At 25.6% G+C, this 18,589-nt stretch overlaps 1 protein-coding gene across 4 annotated transcripts; it reads right to left on the reverse strand.

Annotated features, from left to right (window-relative positions):
- Nucleotides 1-194: 194 nt before the first annotated feature.
- LOC126897741 (WD repeat-containing and planar cell polarity effector protein fritz homolog) lies at nucleotides 195-7,775 on the reverse strand. 4 transcript variants are annotated; one of them, XM_050671587.1, is made up of 13 exons: nucleotides 7,579-7,775; nucleotides 7,106-7,241; nucleotides 6,858-7,038; nucleotides 6,498-6,786; nucleotides 6,193-6,295; nucleotides 5,893-6,117; nucleotides 4,291-4,550; nucleotides 3,707-3,915; nucleotides 3,512-3,635; nucleotides 2,672-3,005; nucleotides 1,262-1,388; nucleotides 1,089-1,188; nucleotides 195-1,038 (listed from the first exon to the last, which is right to left on the reverse strand). In XM_050671587.1, the coding sequence occupies exons 1-12, from the start codon at nucleotides 7,659-7,661 to the stop codon at nucleotides 1,106-1,108; spliced, it is 2,154 nt and encodes a 717-aa protein (XP_050527544.1). In that variant the 5' UTR covers nucleotides 7,662-7,775; the 3' UTR covers nucleotides 195-1,038; nucleotides 1,089-1,105. The 4 variants fall into 4 exon arrangements, with proteins under 4 accessions (XP_050527544.1, XP_050527545.1, XP_050527542.1 ...); XM_050671588.1 differs by having other exon boundaries at nucleotides 195-871; nucleotides 1,081-1,188; XM_050671585.1 differs by having other exon boundaries at nucleotides 195-1,188.
- Between the last annotated feature and the right edge of the window lie 10,814 nt (nucleotides 7,776-18,589).

The following is an 18,589-nucleotide window of genomic DNA, read 5'->3' on the forward strand; positions in this document are numbered from 1 at the left end:
TTATATTTAAATGTCTCGTGAAAAATTTAGTTTGCGAGTATTACACTACTCGTTAATGAGCTCGTACACTTCGAGCTAATATTTTAATTTGTCATTTGTATAAAAAAAAATATTACCAATAATAAAATAAAAATGTATTTAATTATTAACAGTTTATACAAAATATAAAATAATTAAATTAAGTTAACAATATAAATAATCTATAAATATATATGGCATTCACAATTTACTTTGGCAAGATATAAATAATTTTATATTATAGAATTGCAATTCAAACAATTTTATTACAGTAACTTTTTAATAAAAAGTTTTTTTTATAATAACATCAAATTTAAATTATGAAAATTTAGTCCAATTTTTTATACTTTGGCTAAATCAATTTTGTTAGCATTAGTTTATATCTTACATGAGTTATATCATAATTTAGCTCTACATTCTCATTTTTAATCATTCAAATATAAAATTTTCAGACAATATTGAGTGAGGTCAGGCTTGTATTCAAAAGAAATTAATTTTAACAGGGGTATATAACTATATCTTTTTAAAGATGTGAAAACTATATTATTTTAAAAGAGAACTTTTTTTTAATCATTTACTTATTAAATAATAGTAAATGGCTCATTTTGGGAGGCATTGATTCTATGTCCCTTTATTATTTAATAAACCAAGAATATAGACTCGTGATACTAAAAGAACTGCCCCCCATTCTTTATATTATTATTGATTTATATTCAACACAATACTCTTTTATCAAGGCTGCATTTAGGAATTGTGCCACTGGGGATACTTAAATTTATTGTTTCCTATGACAATTTTTTTGTACTCATAATCCATTATGTTTTAGTGGAAAACTTGAATGGATACCTTAGGTCTGAAAATACAGAGGTTCAAAATTATCTAAAATTGTATTATTATTTTTTTTGGGATGGGTAACTCTCTGCATCAAAAAATTACTTTATTTTGACACTCAAGATTAAAAATATAATTGTACACTTTAGAAAGGAAAATGTTTACATTAAAAATCTTAAAGAAGTTATCCTTTTTAATAATTCTTTTTCGTTCAGAAAAAATATTTATTACCCTATTCACTTTAAGTCTTCAAATATTAAACAATGCCAAAGTGAACAACTTTAATAGTTTTATCTGGTGGAGGTTTTTTAGATGTTTGAGTTGGCTTATTTTTTACACCTTAAACAATAAAAAGTAATGTTCAATACATTTAATCACATTAATAAATTAGTTAGGTAAGGACAATTTTTACCTAAATTCATATTTTGTGAAAGTAATTGCTGTCCAAGAGAATATTTTAACTGTGATTTACTCTCTATAGTAGTAGTAGGTAAATTACTATTAGTTGGCATCAAATACTCATCATGGTTGGAAACGTGCTACAAAAAAAATTTTTTGTTTGAAAAATAATTAAGTAAAAGAATGTGTTTTATTTATATTGTATAATGAAAGCAAAAAATATGTAAACTTTTTTGTAGATAATTGAGGTCTAAATATTAAAAAAAACCCAGCAAAGGGGGTAGCGGCACAGTGGTGATGTAGCATAGTTAGGTCAAGTATAATGATATCTGACAGTGATTAAAATATTTATCATAAAAAACGCTTCAATGAAAATCTTTAAATAGTGTTTAATTTTAAAAAATTGCTGGATTATTCCAAAAGCTACATGATTTCCTATTTCCTTATTTATATCCTGATTAAGATACAGTATGTTGAATGAAAAAAGAACATAAATATTATTTCTAATATTTAGCAAATGCTATACTATTTTCACCGTGAAGACAAAATAAAGTCCGAAATTTTTTTTTACCATAATAAAGTATATTACATTAGCTTTAATTTAAAATATACATAAAAGTTTCAGACTTTCCGGAATACTTTCAAAAGTTAAGTTGAAAAAGTAAATTTTTTGTGAAAAAGTTATCATTTAGAATCCGCCCCTGTAGGCAGGTAAAGTGTCAGATTTATAAAAAAAATATACAAAATTATAGGTAAAGACATCATGCATCTAACAAAAAAAAATTATATTGATTTGTTCATTTTTGAAAAAGTTATGGCAGTTTTAAGTAAAAAAAAATTGAAATCAAGTCAAAAAATAGTGATTTTTAAATTTGTAATTTTTTTGGAGATTTACCCCATTTAGGGGAAAGAGGGGAGTTTTTCCAATTTTTGAAGGTAATTTCTTCGACTAGATACAATTTGTGATTTTTTGACGTAACGTTTAAAGAAATTCGTTCGGTGAGAGCTGAGAATAAGTGGTAACATAAAAAAAAAAAAAAAACACATCATAGTAAAACCAATACCTTCTCAGTTTCGCATCGAATCTAAAAAACAATAAGTCTATAACACATTTAACATTAGCAGGAGACTACTAAAAAATTCATAATCAGGGAAAGATTTTGAAAAAAATTATGTTCAACTGAACAGCTACCATGAAAACTTTAATGACAATTACTAAAATTACGAGCAAAAAAAAAAAAAACAAAAAAAATAAAACATTAATTTTTATATTTATATAGTATTGTTAATGCAGGGCACACCACACCTCTAAAACCAGCTCTAAATACTACACTGATTATTAGAACATAAAGATGGAAAGTTTACACATATGAAGGGTTATACTAATATTATACCTAGAGGGATTTTAATAATATCTACTTACTCGTACACTAATTGTTGTAATATTATTGTACATTTGATTGTCTAAAACAGGTGGAATACTGGAGGTTTGAGAGAGTGCCATTGGAATTGTTGGCAGAGGAGGTTTTAATAAATCAGATGAGTTTGGTTGAAAGTTAGTACAGTTACAATTAGATGATTGGCTTGATTGAGAAGTTTCTGAATCGGATGATACAAACTGATTAGCTTTTTCTAAAGCCATTGTAGCCATAGCTTTTGTACCTATTCCCAATTTTGTGGCTGAATATAAATCCATAAATAAATCTTTGTCATTTAAATCTATGGCTAGACTATATGCTTTTTCGTATAACTCATACCTTAAAAAAATAAAATAAAAGTTTATAAAAAATAAATAATTCATTAATTAAATTTAATGTAAATAAAAATTATCAAATTTTAAATTTAATAATTACATTTTCATATTTTTAAATAGTGTATATAGTAAGGTAAATTGTAGTTTTTAACCAACAGAAAAATCAATCATTATAAAAAAATTAATTTTGAATTATTCAGTAAATATTAACTCATGTTTCAAATTCTCTTATTCTGTTAATGAAATTTAAAAAGAAAAAAAAACATGAATATTTTTTCATAACTTTTAAACCTAAAATAAATTTGTTTTTAAATATTTCAAGATACTTAAGTAAAAATAACTGCTTGAATTATTAAATACTACGTTTTTAAATCTCACAGGTAATAATAATAAATATTATTATTGTTTTTTTATTAAATGTGTTAGAAATGTTTAAAAGTTTTTTCATTATTGGCTCAGGCAAAATTAAATAAGACACAATTCATATGATCATCTAAAATTATTACTTACCTGATTAAATGATGAAAAAATCGTCTAGCAATATGTTTAACAGGTTCATAAAATTCATTATTTACATTTTCACTTAATGGAATAACTGGCTGAAAAAAACTCCCAATGGCAGATTGCAATTGTACTATAATAAGTAAAAATATATATGAATATATAACAATATACATCAAAAATACAAATTAAACTTAATCATACATTCTCTAACAGGTGTAAAAGGCAACCGAAATAAATAATTAGTTATTTTTTGTAAACAAGTTAAACACATAGATCCATTGTTATGCCAATCAAGTGCTAATAGAAAGTTAAGAGCACAGTCTACATTATTTTCAGTCAAATACATAGATGTAATCAGATCTGCTGTTAACTTCCCAACACCAAGTAGTTTAATAGAGACAACTGGACCCCTAAAATATAATAATTATCTTATCAGTAATTCACAATTCACATTATCAGTAAAATTGAGGCCATAACCTAGAAAAGGTACTAAATTAAAGTACAAATCCTAATAACCTAGTGAAAAATAAAATCATAGTTATTTATAATAATGAAATAAAGAGGAAAACAAAAATATATTTATCATAAGTTCACGTGGTATGGACAAATAGTATTTACCTTCTCCTGAAATATTTAGTTTTTGTGATTTAATACTTTTCCATGTCATTGCCTCAATTACTTAATAATGTTAATAAAATTCTATTTATATTTATCATTATTTGTTTTGTTAAAAACAGAAATAATAATAATTAATATTTTTAATAAAATGCAAATAATATGTTTACTTTTCAAAGATAAGTTGTAGTACTGCATCAGGTGGATAAGCAAAGAACTTGGAATTTTCAATATTTAACCACTTTAATTGAATAACTTTTTTATTGCCAACTTTAGATTGTAGGTCTAAAAAATTGGGCAACTTAACTGATTCAGTCAAAGGTTGAACACTAATTTGCGATAAACAAGAATCAAAAAATTGAATCTGGCCATTTTTATCTGAAATGGCAACTATATTACCATCTGGATGCCATTCCAAAAACTCTACAGGCTATAAAATGTATATTTAAAATTGATATTAAAAAAAATAACACAGAAACTTTTTAAAGAAATAACTATTTTTAACTATTTATAAATAAACATAACAGTATACAATTAAAAAGTGCATCAACAACCAAATAACTACTCTTTTGGTAACTTTCCAGAAAAAACAAAAAATATTTTTCTTTTTAACTTTTAAGTTAAAAATTCTTATTAAAAAAAAAATTAAATTAACGAAATTAAGTTCTTAGTGCCATATTTTTTGTATATTGAGCGCCCAACGCTTTTATCACAATAATACTAGTATTTTTCGTTCATTATTGTTTTAAACTTATTTTTAACTTTTTAGTTCGATGTGCTTTAAAAGAGTGTTTTTTTAGTTTTTTAAACTATATTTATTTTTTACTTTTTTATGACATCGTTATCACAGTCACGGAGTGTTTATTGTTAATTATGACTATCAATAGATATAATTACTGTATTGGCAGTTAGTGTATTTATAAATTTACAACTGTGTCTTACTACTATTGATAATAAAGGCGAATATAGTCATAAAAAAATTATACAGTATTAGTGTTTCTGGCGTGTAGTGAGCAGGGTGGGGTGAATGCGTTACGACAGTCTAGTCTCCAGGTCATAGATGACGGAACACGCGAGAATAAAAACATGTGGCGCATGGAGAGTTACAAATTTACAACAAACATACATGTGAAACTAATATAAGCGTGTTATTACAACTTTGTTTTTGTCCAGGACACATTTTATCTAATTTTGTCTGTCTATTTTATGCACCTGGATCTTATCAACCCTACCACAAATTATAAAAATAATAAAATATATCATAAAAGCTTGATGATTTTTTAATTGCATATGAATATTTTCACCAATTTTAGTTAATATTTTATGGAATAAACCAAGTTTGAATATATTAGATCAATGCTATAGAGTTGTGAATAATTCTTTGTCTGGGACATCAAATATTCCTACTAATCTGTAATCCAGTCCAACAAAATATTGCATATTCTTAGAATTATATTTAACAGCCTTAAAATATTTCTACAGAAACATTATCATGATTACTTTTAAAAATATTAAATGGTACAACATGACCATCTACTCTAGAATCTCATCCATAAGTTCATTACTTTTTTATTTAACATCAACATTTTATAATATATTTAAATAAAAACAGACCAACCAGGGACAGAAAAAAATAGAACACCACTTATGATGCCAAATGAATATGTATATCATGAAAATGCGAATTTCATTCATTAAAAAAATAATGATAATAATAATGAAAAAACTTCTCCTCATATTTAACAGCTCATTAATTTGTAATAAATACTTACAAAAGCAGTCTTAACAGAACAAGTGATGGAAAGCTTCAAGTCATAAAGGAATAAAACAGAATCTTCATATGAAAAACATAACCGTGTATCATCTTCATTCAACCAAGCATTTGTAACAGAAGTAGTACACCAGTCAAATGGACTTACTGTTAGTAAAGTAACTAAATGCAATCTGGTATTGGTTACTTCATAAGAGCTAAAAATAATTTGAGAATCATTATAGTCCTAAAAATGAAAAAGTAAACAATCATTACAAAATCATTCTACAAAAGCTTATTTATCATAGATAATATCAATTACTTTTTTTTCCAAGATAAATAAAATATTAGATACCACTTTACTAAAAGATACTACAAATGGATCATGTTTTGTATGAAAAAAACAACAGAGCTCTAAACGGGTTCTATATAAAATAAAAATATTTTATTAAAAACACAATTTTTTTTTCTGATACAGATAACTATTCATTAGACAATAGATTTTATCAAGGTAAAAATTAGTTTATTAAAATAAAATAATTAAAAACTTTTTTTTTATTTAAAATTCATGCATTTTTGTGATAATTTGTTTGAATTACAATTTAAATATTATATATATAAATTTACCCAATAATTTTGTAGATATGTATATTAGCTCTTTCTTCATTTTTAATAACAGGACTCCAAGGGAAAACTTCATTAGCAGATGATTTACTCCAAATTGCTACCATTGTAGCAGATGAATTAAAACTAATTTTGCGATCATTTTTACGATTAGCAATTAGATCACATAATCCCAATTTTGGTTCAAGAAGGGACCATTTGTTTAAAGAGCTATCAAATTGACGACCAAAATGTACAATGCCCAATTTATTTTCAGAAATTGAGCACAATAAAACTTGTTTCAAATAAGAAACTGAAAATTAAATTTCTTAATAAAATTTTTCAATGTCATGAAATAGTGAATTACTGAAAATAGATACATACTATTAATAAATGTTTCACATTGAAATTTGGACTGAAGAAATTTGTCTGTAACTATTTCAAGTATATCGCAAGTTACAGTATCAAATGTAATAAATGTTGTAATTCCATTGCTAAAAATAAAAGCAATTTTATCTTTTTTCAGCCATTCTACAGCTATTAAGTGATTATCATTTATATCAGCCTGTAAACACAATTAAGAGATTTGTTGTTATACATTTTAAATGTTTAAATATAGAATTTTTAATCACCTCAAAATTTTTAAGACAATCTTTAAGTTTTTTTGGTCTCTTATTAGATAATGACCAACTATACCCACGAGCTTCAACATAATTTTTTTTTATAATTTTATTTGTTGATAATTCTGTTTCTTTTTTTTCGTTATATCTATAAAAATATTTAAAATGTACATCATTAATGACATTAAAATAACATATGTTACTAATGAAGTAAGTGGAAATTAATAAATTACTATTACAAAATTATGAAAACAAGATTTTTTTTAAATAAATAAAAAAGTTATAGGTCAAGAAACTTTTGGGTTATGTAATTTTTTTAAATATTTTAATTGTATTTAAATTCAGAAACTTTAAGAATTATATAGTGATATAATATAATAAATATCAAAATATATTTAATACATAATACTAGCAATATTCGAAAATCAAAAAGTTTTCAATGGTCACAAGTTAAAAATATTTGTATCAAATTATAAATTGCTTACTTAAAACTACTGAAATCTGTTGTATCAATAAGTATATCATTTTTTAGTGTCCAATAAAATAACTCACAAAAAATAGTAATCATTACTGTTTCATTTAATACGTTATATTTTACAAAAAAATTGCATCTTTTTCAAAATTCTCATTCATATATTGAAATATAATAAATATGTGTAAAACAAATAAACTCAGATTTCAATTATTTAACGTCACTCATCAAATAAAATTTTATTATTATAAATAGTTAAAAACATATAGATTATCTAAAATAGAATCTATAAATTAATATTCATTAAAAAAATAATAAATACAATTATTTTATACTTAAAATATAATATATATGTTATACTAAAGTAATTTTTAAAAATTCAACTTTGATTAAAATGATCAACAAGTTTATTTATTTACGTTTTAGATTTTTGATAATATAAATTTAATTATGTCGTATTTTCCATGCACAGATAAAGATAAAAAATAGTGGTTTATAGATGATAACAACATTGTTAGAAGTAGTATAATGCTACTATAGGTTGCCATAAAAGTTCAAGTACTGACCGGGACATTTACAAAAATAATTTAAACAACCTTTTTTTTTAATATTTTTTTTTTATTATAAAAAAAGAACAAAAAGAACGCGGTGTAATGTACCTGGTCAATATATATTTATATATAATATAATAAAATAATAATGACATTGAATTATTATTTATACATTTATTTTAAAATATTATATTTTTCTGACTTTGTCACCTGTTTCAATAGCTCTGGGTTTCCCATAGAATACATATGAAATTCCGAACAAGTCATTTTTAAATTAAATTTGCATTGAATGATACTTTCTACAGTTTCTACTTGAAGACGGTTACGTTCTTTTGTCCACTGGGCCATTATCAGTGAAAATATCCTTTCAACATTAGCGTTATGACCAGGAATGGCATATAAGTATTGGCACATGAAAATTAAATTACGTTTTCTTTCCAATATATCAGTTTTTTGAAAGAAATATAACCATTTGTCATGCATGTTTTTTTTATTCCAATCTTCATCAAATTACTGTTTGTCAATGAAATTTTTAAGATACAATATTTCTTCAAAGCAACTATCCGCGATAANCAATATTTCTTCAAAGCAACTATCCGTGATATCAATTCCCTTTTCTTTTAAATAAGTTATTGTCTTTTCAACGTCTTGCCAATGCAACGAAGAAGTAAGATCCATCCATGAAAATACCTCAAATTTTATAAGAGGATTACTCCATTGTTGTAAATACTCCCGTGCTGTTTTGTAATAATTATCGACTTCTTCGTCGAATAATTTTATCGAAACAAAAAGCTGAGCATCGTCTTTTATTTTATTATATTCAATTTTAGTTTTGATTCCCAAAAAGTTAGCTTCAGCGCGTTCTGAAAGTGTTTGTTCTAAATCGTTTATAATTTTTTTGACTTCTATAACGGTAATATCAGATTTTTCTATTTTTTTAATTTGCTTCTCAAATAAAAATGTTTGACAATGTAAAAACAAGAAATAAATTTGTGACAACGGATTGTTAAAAAAATCGACGATTGCTTTTGATGGTCTTGTTTCTTCGAGAAAGANACGATTGCTTTTGATGGTCTTGTTTCTTTGAGAAAGAAATTTTTTAGTGATTCCCATAACTGTAGAATACGTTCAATTGCTGGCAACAAAGACAGCCATCGAGTTCTCGAATGAGACTGTAAATTAGCATAATGTACATCAACCTCCTCACAAAATGATTTAAGACGTTCATTTCTTACTGTAAATATGGAAAAATATTTATACATTTTAATTACTATAGACTCCACGTCAACAGAAAGTACGTCAGCGGATGTAGATGCTGTATTATGTAAAATATGAGCTGGACGACCTATGACTTCGATATCTTTAGATTATATAGATTGAAGTTTAAAATAAACATTATTTGTTCCATGTCTATCTCTCCCACCAAAATTAGTATTTGTATTATCTGCACTGTACGCGATTAGTTTATGTAAAGAAATATTTAAATTATTTAATGTGTTTATACAAAATTTCACTATAGTCTCTGAAGTTTCATTTTTCAAAGAATTAAGCTTTATTAATTTTAATTGCATACCTTTTGTTTCGGAAAAATATTGAATTATAAGAGGAAACAATTTTTCCACATTATGATTGCTAGCGTCCGTAAGAACTCCATGTTGTTGTTAATTCTGTGGCACAAACTAAAATATCTTCTGGAGTGTTTTCTTTAACCATAAATGTTGAAATATCTCGTGATGAGGACGTTATCGATGTATTGGACTTATGAGTATTAGACTTGTTGTGGTCATAAATTGAAGTCTTACCACTGTGACTCACGGAAATAAATATATTCATTTCGACCCCTTTTTATAAACGACCATTCTTTGATGTAATTATCTGAAAAATGACACTTTCTTTTTGGCATTGTTGACTACTTGTAAATTGTAAAACTAGTCACTGGTTATAATAACGTCATACGAAAATACAAAATCACGATAAACGAGAATACAGATATCACACGACGTTGGTTAGATTCGAACTAATGCATGCATGTTGACTGACGCCCGATGGTATATCATATTAGTATTTTTATGTGTTCTATATTTAACTAACCATAATAGCATAATAAGCACAGTTCAATTGTTATCAGTAAATATAAGATATGAGTGTCCGATGTGAAATTCATGGTTTTAGAATATAAATATAATTTCTATAAAAATATAATTTAATATAATTATTGGAACTAATATTATTTACACATAACCGGGACTTTTGGTGGGTCTAGTGGGACGACCGGGACCAAAGTCATGAACTGGTGACATGTGTCGGTATATCGGGACGTATGGCAACCCTATGCTACTAGCACATTGCAATGATGTCATTTGATTTTAATATTTAAATAAACAAACTTCACCATTGTGATTATATACAGTTTTCTATGATATCTTATTTTTACGGGACGTTAACTTATAGATAGAGATGGGATTTTTGACTCTCTGATATGAATCAGTTCACTCAAATGAGTTGAATCAGTGAGTCAACTCCAAATCCCAAATCGTCGAATCTTTAAAGGTGCGATTCTGACTCGTGAGTTGTAGAAGTTTGTGGAACGCGAATGACGACTCGTAACTTATACTCGTAGAATGCCTTCTAAATGCGTCTTAATAGTTATCTTAGCTAGATTAATATCAAATATGAAATATCGATGAACTATTGTTTACAACAAATGTGAATGATAATTCATTTTACTCATTGTAAATAATAATTATTTATTAATTGCTATTGTAAAATGATATGTAATATTGCTATAAATAATTTTTTATTCATTATTTGTTTATATATATATATTGGAATGAAATTAAAGCGCGAAAGAAATGAAAATCAGATTCAAATTGTATGTACATTACGGAAAAAGTAGTTTGTTATTACTAATTAATAATTTTATGAGATGATGGGCCTCAAACCCTGATTTTTACCTATAAGATGGTTGAGCTAATTTTAAGTTAAAACTTCTAATCATTCAATATTTTTATTCCTTTTTTCTTCTATTAATATTTTAGATTCTCAATACATATCCACAATAGTTACACAAAAAGTAATTTATTTGGTTATTTGATATTTATAAAATATTTTTCTATTAAATTGTTTTATATTTTTACTAATTATATTTAAATTTGTTAATTATTATTGAAATAAAGAGTAAATTTAAAATCTAAAAAAACTATTTTTTTATTATTAACATCAACACATAGATTTATTTATGTGTTAAATTAGGTATACAAATACAATGTAGGTATTATCAATTTTTAATGCATGAAGTGAGTAAAATAGGTCTCTTCTCTCATATATTTCAAAATTTTCTTACATGCAATTACAAGTCTATTCTTGAATGAATATTGTTCTAAAAACTGACATATTATGTATAATCTAGTCTCATTTATTTAAAATTTTAATCATTGTGTCAACGCTGTTTCCTGTGATCATAGTAAATCTTGTGCACAAAATCGAAAATTGTGAAACACTTTATTTAATTTACAAAGGTTTTTTATTTCATTTTAAAATGAGTAAATCAAGTGTTATTTGGGATTTTTTTCAACTCGAAGCAGATAATATTCATGTAAAGTATAGACTTTGTGATATAAAATTAAAAAATAATCATTCTTCGACTTCAAATTTAATTAGAGATATAAAATCTAAGCATCCATTAGTAAATTTATTAAATAGAAAGACTTATGTAATAGAAGAGACGATTGATGAGCCAAATATTGCTCCATCAACTTCTACTACTGTAAGTTAAATCTATAGATAGGTGCTATTATAGACAGATTAATTTAAAACCTATAAGGAATGATTAACCTTGATAAAGAATCGAATCACAATTCACACGATTCAAAATTTATTGATAAGACGTTCTAAACTAAATTCAAATCTTAGTAGTCCACACTGAGTCATTGAGTCACAGTAATATGGCACACTGATTCAGCTCGTTCAGTTCACCTAAAAGAGTCAACTCTTTGAGTTTACTCACTCACGAACATACCATCCCTAGTTATAGATAGTAAAAATTCATTTATAGTTTGAGTATTTCAAAACACTAAATTATTGAAACCATTTTTCAGTTTTAATTATTGTATTCTTGATAATTAATAAAATATTATTAGTTATTAAAAAAAACCCTTGCTCTTTATACAATTAATTTTTAAAATAACTAATATAACAAAACAAAAATACATTTAATAACGTTGTGATTCATTTATTAAAGAAAAATAGTACATTCAATACTGTGGTGGTATGCATATAAGAGTTACTACTGTAATATAGTCTATTATTTGTAATATTGAAAGTAAAACATTTTTGAAAATGGTTGTATTATTAACTTTGTATTCATAAAGAGAAAAAATCAGATGGAATAAATTGTAAAAGAGAGAGTAACCTCAGGAGCATCGTGGGTAATCTCTTTTCTTGTTATACGTTTTTGACAATAAGTCTTTTCTTTTGTGCATTGATTTATTGTACTTTAAGTGTATCTTTGTTTTGTATGTTTCATATTGTTTAATTCTTCTTCTTTTTCCTCGCCTTAATCCCAACTACTTGGGGTCGGCCACCCTTTTCCTAAACTTCAACTTGACACGATCTCCCAAATCATCTACGCTCACGTCAGCTGTCCTTATATCACATTCAATTACATCCCTTCATCTCTTTTTTGATATTCCTCTATCTCTTCTTCCTTCAACATTCATTTCTATAACTGTTCTTACAGCTTCCGATTCCTGTCTCATAACATGACCAAACCATCTAAGTCTATTTTCTCTCATCTTATCCACAACTGACGCTACACCTAAACTCCCTCTTATATGTTTGAACCTTATCTTATCTTCTCTAGTTACTTCACTCATCTATCTAAGCATTCTCATCTCTGCTCTACTTTCTCATCAACCGCCCAACACTCTGAACCATACATCATAGCTAGCCTTATTACAGTCTTGTAGAATTTACCTTTCAGTCTCATTGGAATTCTTTTATCGCATAAGACGCCAGACGCTTCTCTCCACTTCAACCACCCGCACTTAATTCTGTGTCTTACATCCTCGTCAATACCACCACACTTTTTCACAACTGATCCTAAATACTTAAAACTCTCCACTTCTCTAATCACGTCCTCGCCTATTGTCACTGACCTCCTCATTTCACCTACCTCGTGTTCTCCTTTGTCAAACTGGTACTCTATAATATAATATGTATTATACTCTGTCTTACTTCTACTTATTCTTAAACCTTTTTTTTCCACGCCTCTAGGCTTTGATTAATTTCCTCCCAATTTTCTCCTATAAACACTATATCGTCAGCAAACAACATGCACCACACGGCACCTCTTCTTGTATTTCTCTTGGTGCACTCCTACTCTTACACGAAAACCTTCTGATACTCCTCCTACACTTTTTACCCTAGTACAAGTGCCATCATATATATTTTCTATTATATTAATGTACTTTTTTAGGACTCCTTTTCTCATTAATGCCCACTTAAAAACCTCTCTCGGTACTATGTCATACGCTATACATCCAATAATGATTATCATTATTATTCATAAACCCTAATGATACATAACTTTCATCATACCTCCTAAATTTTTTTGTTACTGGTCTAAAATCTTTTGGGCCGATTTCATTTGTATCATTATCATTATTACCATCATTAATATTTGAGTTCAACGCAAAAAAGTCACGTTTTATAGTCACTTTTTTAAGCCATCTTTCCATATTACAATAAAATAACAAAACTAACTTTGAGACAAAACACCACAATATTACAACAACGCACAGTATCACAAGACACTGTAGACTGTTGTATTGAAACTAAACTGTTATAGTGCTAGTACCTATTATTGTTATCGACTGTTGTTTCTCAGAAATTCACGCTGTCGCAAAACCAATTAGTATTTATATCAATGACGTTCAAATATTATTTCTGTATATTGTATAAGATAAGCACTATACTACATACATTATTATTAAATACACTAACATTTTTTAGCTTCGATGCGAAGCTGGGAAGGTATTGGTTTTACTCAGACGTGTTTATTTTATTTATTTATTTTAGCTTCGATGCGAAGCTGAGAAGGTATTAATTTTACTATGATGTGTTTTAGCTTCGATGCGAAGCTGAGAAGGTATTAATTTTACTATGTTGTGTTTTTTTTTTTATTTTTTTATTTTTTTGTGTCTGTGAACGCTCAATCTCAGCTCTCGCTGGACCGATTTTGATGAACAATATGTCAAAAGATCACAAATCGTATCTAGTCGAAGACATTACCCTCAAAAATTGAAAAAAATTCCCTCGTTCCCCGTAAACGGGGGAAATCCCCCAAAAAATTACAAATTTAAAAATCGCTAATTTTCGATATTTTTTCAATTTTTTTTACTTAAAATTGCCATAACTTTTTTAAAAATGACCGAATCAATATAATTTTTTTTTTTATAGATACCTTAGATAATTACCTATCATTTTATATATTTTTGTGAACATTTGACCCTTTAACAGCCCAAAGGATGGGGTTTCAAAATGGTAACTTTTTTACAAAAAATTAACTTTTTCAACTTAACTTTTGAAAATGTTCCGGAAAGACTGACAATTTTATATATACCTTAAATTAAAGCTAATGTAATATACTTTAATTTGAAAAAAAAAAATTTGACCTCTGGACTTGTCTTCATGGTGAAAATGACTACCGTATGCAAAAATATGCTATTTTTGTGAAAAAATTCTTGATATTATATTTTACATTTTTTAACATTATGTTGCTATAACTTTTTAAAAAATGCATGAATCAACTTTATTCTTTAATGATAAATACTTTATATATACTTCTTTCATTCGACATACTTTTTTTTAAAATCGGACCATTTCCCTTTATACAGGGGGGGTGCAAACCTTTTAAAATGCGTATAGAAAGTAGAACTTTTTCAACTTAACTTTTGAAAATGTTCCGGAAAGACTGACACTTTTATATATATCTTAAATTAAAGCTTATGTAATATACTTTAATTTGAAAAAAAAAAATTTGACCTCTGGACTTGTCTTCGTGGTGAAAACGGACATCAAAGTTAAAGAAAAACGTACGATTTCCGTGAAAAAAATCTCGATTTTATATGTTATATTATTTAATTTATATTTTATATAACTTTTGGAAAAATGTATGGATCAATATTATTATTTTTTTATAATAAATATTGATATACCCCTTTCATCTGGCACGCTTTTTTTGTAAATCGGATCATACCCCTTTAACAAGGGGGGTCAAAACTTTAAACATGCGTATTGTTACTACGATATTTTCAATTTAATTTTTGAAAGTATTCCGGAAATACTGACACTTTTAAATATATCTTAAATTAAAGCTTATGTAATATACTTTAATGTGAAAAAAAAAAATTTGACCTCTGGATTTGTCTTCATGGTAAAAATGACTACCGTATGCAAAAATATGCTATTTTTGTGTTAAAATTCTGGGTTTTGTATTTTATTTTATTTTAAAATACCTGACAAGGGGAGTACAGATTTTCATAAATATTATATAAATTAAAATTGATATAGTATAGATAGTTAAACTTATTTAAATATGTTTGTTTCTTTTAAGTCGAGAAAAATAACTTTGAAATTTGAACTAGCTTAAATAGCCAATTTTTCAACCGCCGGAAGCAACGTACGGTTGCCGAGTTGGTAAAATTTATGTTTTACACGCTTGGGGTACGAGGTTCCAACCCGCATATGGCAATGAATTTTTTGCATTTTTTCTTAATTCTTTTTAAGTTAGTATAAATTTTAACTCGTTTGATTTTTATCACATTTAGATTCAATAACTTCAATAAAGATCAAGGATCCCATCACTTTAGTCGCCCCTTGCAAGAAGAAATTTCTTATTCGTATTAAAATTATTTTACTATATTTTAAGTTTTCGCTTCGATGCAAAGCCGAGAAGATATTTTTTTGTGACTATCATTTATTTTCTCTGCTCTAACTTGACCTACTTTTTTCAACAATACGTCAAATTACTACAATTCGTATCTAGTTGAAGATATTACTCTCAAAAATTGAAAAAAAAATTCTAATTTATCAATTAAACAGTTAGTTATTACATCGTCTCCATAAAGACAATTAAAATCATTAATTTCTAATGTTTTCAAAATATTTATTAACGAATGAAGTTTGATATGATAGGTTTCAACTACAAAATTAAATCATTTTACTTTGTAATTTAATAATTTTATTACTCTGTTTGTGTGTGCTACTATTAGACTATAATATTCAAATTTTTTTCTAACGTGTTGCTATATAAATCATTTCTAAAAAAAATGATTGTTTTTTCTCCTGAATTAACAATTGATTTTTACAAATATAATCAAATTTTATAATAAACTCAATTGAGTAAATCTTTTTAACAACTTTGTTTTGATTGGTACATTTAGTTAAAGTAAATCATTAAAATTAATTAAGTTCTCAATATTTCAATTATAGAATCTTTTCAACAAACAACAAAAGTTCCTAGGAAATTATTACTATTACTTCTATTTAAGTTATCTATTACCATAAAAATGCAAAAAAATATTGAGCTTTTCTGATAAATTTACAATAAATAGTAATTATAAAACTTTCTGACTGCATATTGATCTTAACGATACAATTTTTTTAATTGTCATAAAATTTTCTATTTAATTATGTCAATGTCAAACTTACCAATTGAGCTAAAAGTTATGGTAAAATAAATTTTTTTTTTTTTTTATAAACATTTACAACAATCAACTTTAAACGATTAACAAAATTGGTTAAATATGTCATTTTCCTTATTTTTAACTTATTAATAATCAAATTAATATTAAATATTATATCAAATCAGTATTAATTTAAAACAATTTTTTTTGTTCTTAATTATTTTTTTTTATATGTAAAAACTATTTTTTAATAATATTAAAACTTAGAAGTTATAGAAAAAGTCTAATTGCACATTTTAAAACATCGCGAAAAGTTGATTTAGAATAGTATATTTTTGTTTCTGATGGAAGTTCCTTGTAGTCCAGTGTATAAAACTTATAACTTTGTTAATTGTTATAACTTTATCAAAAATGACCAAATCAGTATATTTTTTTTTATTTAGATGCATGTCTTTATCTATCATTTGGTTTTTTTTATAAATCTAACCCTTTACCTGCCCACAAGAGGGATTCAAAATATTAACTTTTTTTTTTTTAGTTAAAGTAAATCATTAAAATTAATTCAGTTCTGGATATTTCAATAGTAGAATCTTTTTAAATATCAAAAATTACTTAGAAATGATTACTATGATTTCTATTTAAGTGTTCTATTACGATAAAAATGCAAAAAATAATGAGTTTTTCTGATAAATTTACAATAAATAATAATTATAAAACTTTCTGACTGCATATTAATCTTAAAAATAACATTGTTTTAATTCTCATAAAATTTTCTATTTAATGATTCATTCTAGTCAACGAAGGAGTAATTTTGCAGAATAGCAGAAAAAATTCCCAACAAACTTTTTTTTTTTTTGTTTTAATTAGGCAATTGGTGGATTATTCCAAAAGCAACATCAACTCTTATTTCTTTAATTATATCATGATTAGTAGTTCTTTGATTTTAAAATATAATATTTGAATATATACTAATTATAATTATTAAATTTAGTATGAAATTGATATTTAATATTGTAATTTAAACGGAGAAATTATAAAAATAATAAAGAAGTTATATTTTGCTTTACTTTTACGTGTATAAAAATTTAAAGGGCTTGATACAATAATTTTCAATAAAAACTGTTTGTTACTATAAAAAAATGCACTGGACTACAAGGAACTTTCATCAGAAGCAAAAATATACTTTTCTAAATCAACTTTTCGCGTTGTTTTCAAATCTGCAAGTAGACTATTTCTATCACTTCTAATTTTTTATATTATTACTAATTATATATATAAAATAATAATTAAAAGAAAAAAAAATTTGTTTTCAAATTATTACTGATTTGATTTTTAATATGTTAAAAATAATCAGTCCAAATTTTCAATTTTAACCTATTTTTTTGGTTCTTTAAAGTTGATGAAAAATTTTTGATAAAGATTTATGAAAGTTTATAGTAAAATAAATTGAATATATTACCATAACTTTTAGCTCAATTACAAGTTTAAAATTGACATCTAGGCCAGTCAACAAAGGAAAAATTGCGGAAAAAATTTTGTTTTTTTAAAAGTTGAATTAAAATATGTATAATGACATACTAATAGTCCTCAAGATTGGAATTGAGCTTTTTTTTTAAATCCTCGCAAAAGTTCAAAAATATGAGCTTTCTTAATTTTCTCAAAAAAAAATATTTAACTTACAAAAAAAAGTTTCGCACAAAAGTTGTTTAAAAGACAATTATAAATAAAAATATAATCTTATATTTTTTCATTTAAACAAATATTTTTCGAGTTACATTACATTTAA

Source organism: Daktulosphaira vitifoliae, unplaced genomic scaffold (assembly GCF_025091365.1).
Source record: "Daktulosphaira vitifoliae isolate Bord-2020 unplaced genomic scaffold, ASM2509136v1 Scaffold_2, whole genome shotgun sequence".
Taxonomy (NCBI): Eukaryota; Metazoa; Arthropoda; class Insecta; order Hemiptera; family Phylloxeridae; genus Daktulosphaira; species Daktulosphaira vitifoliae.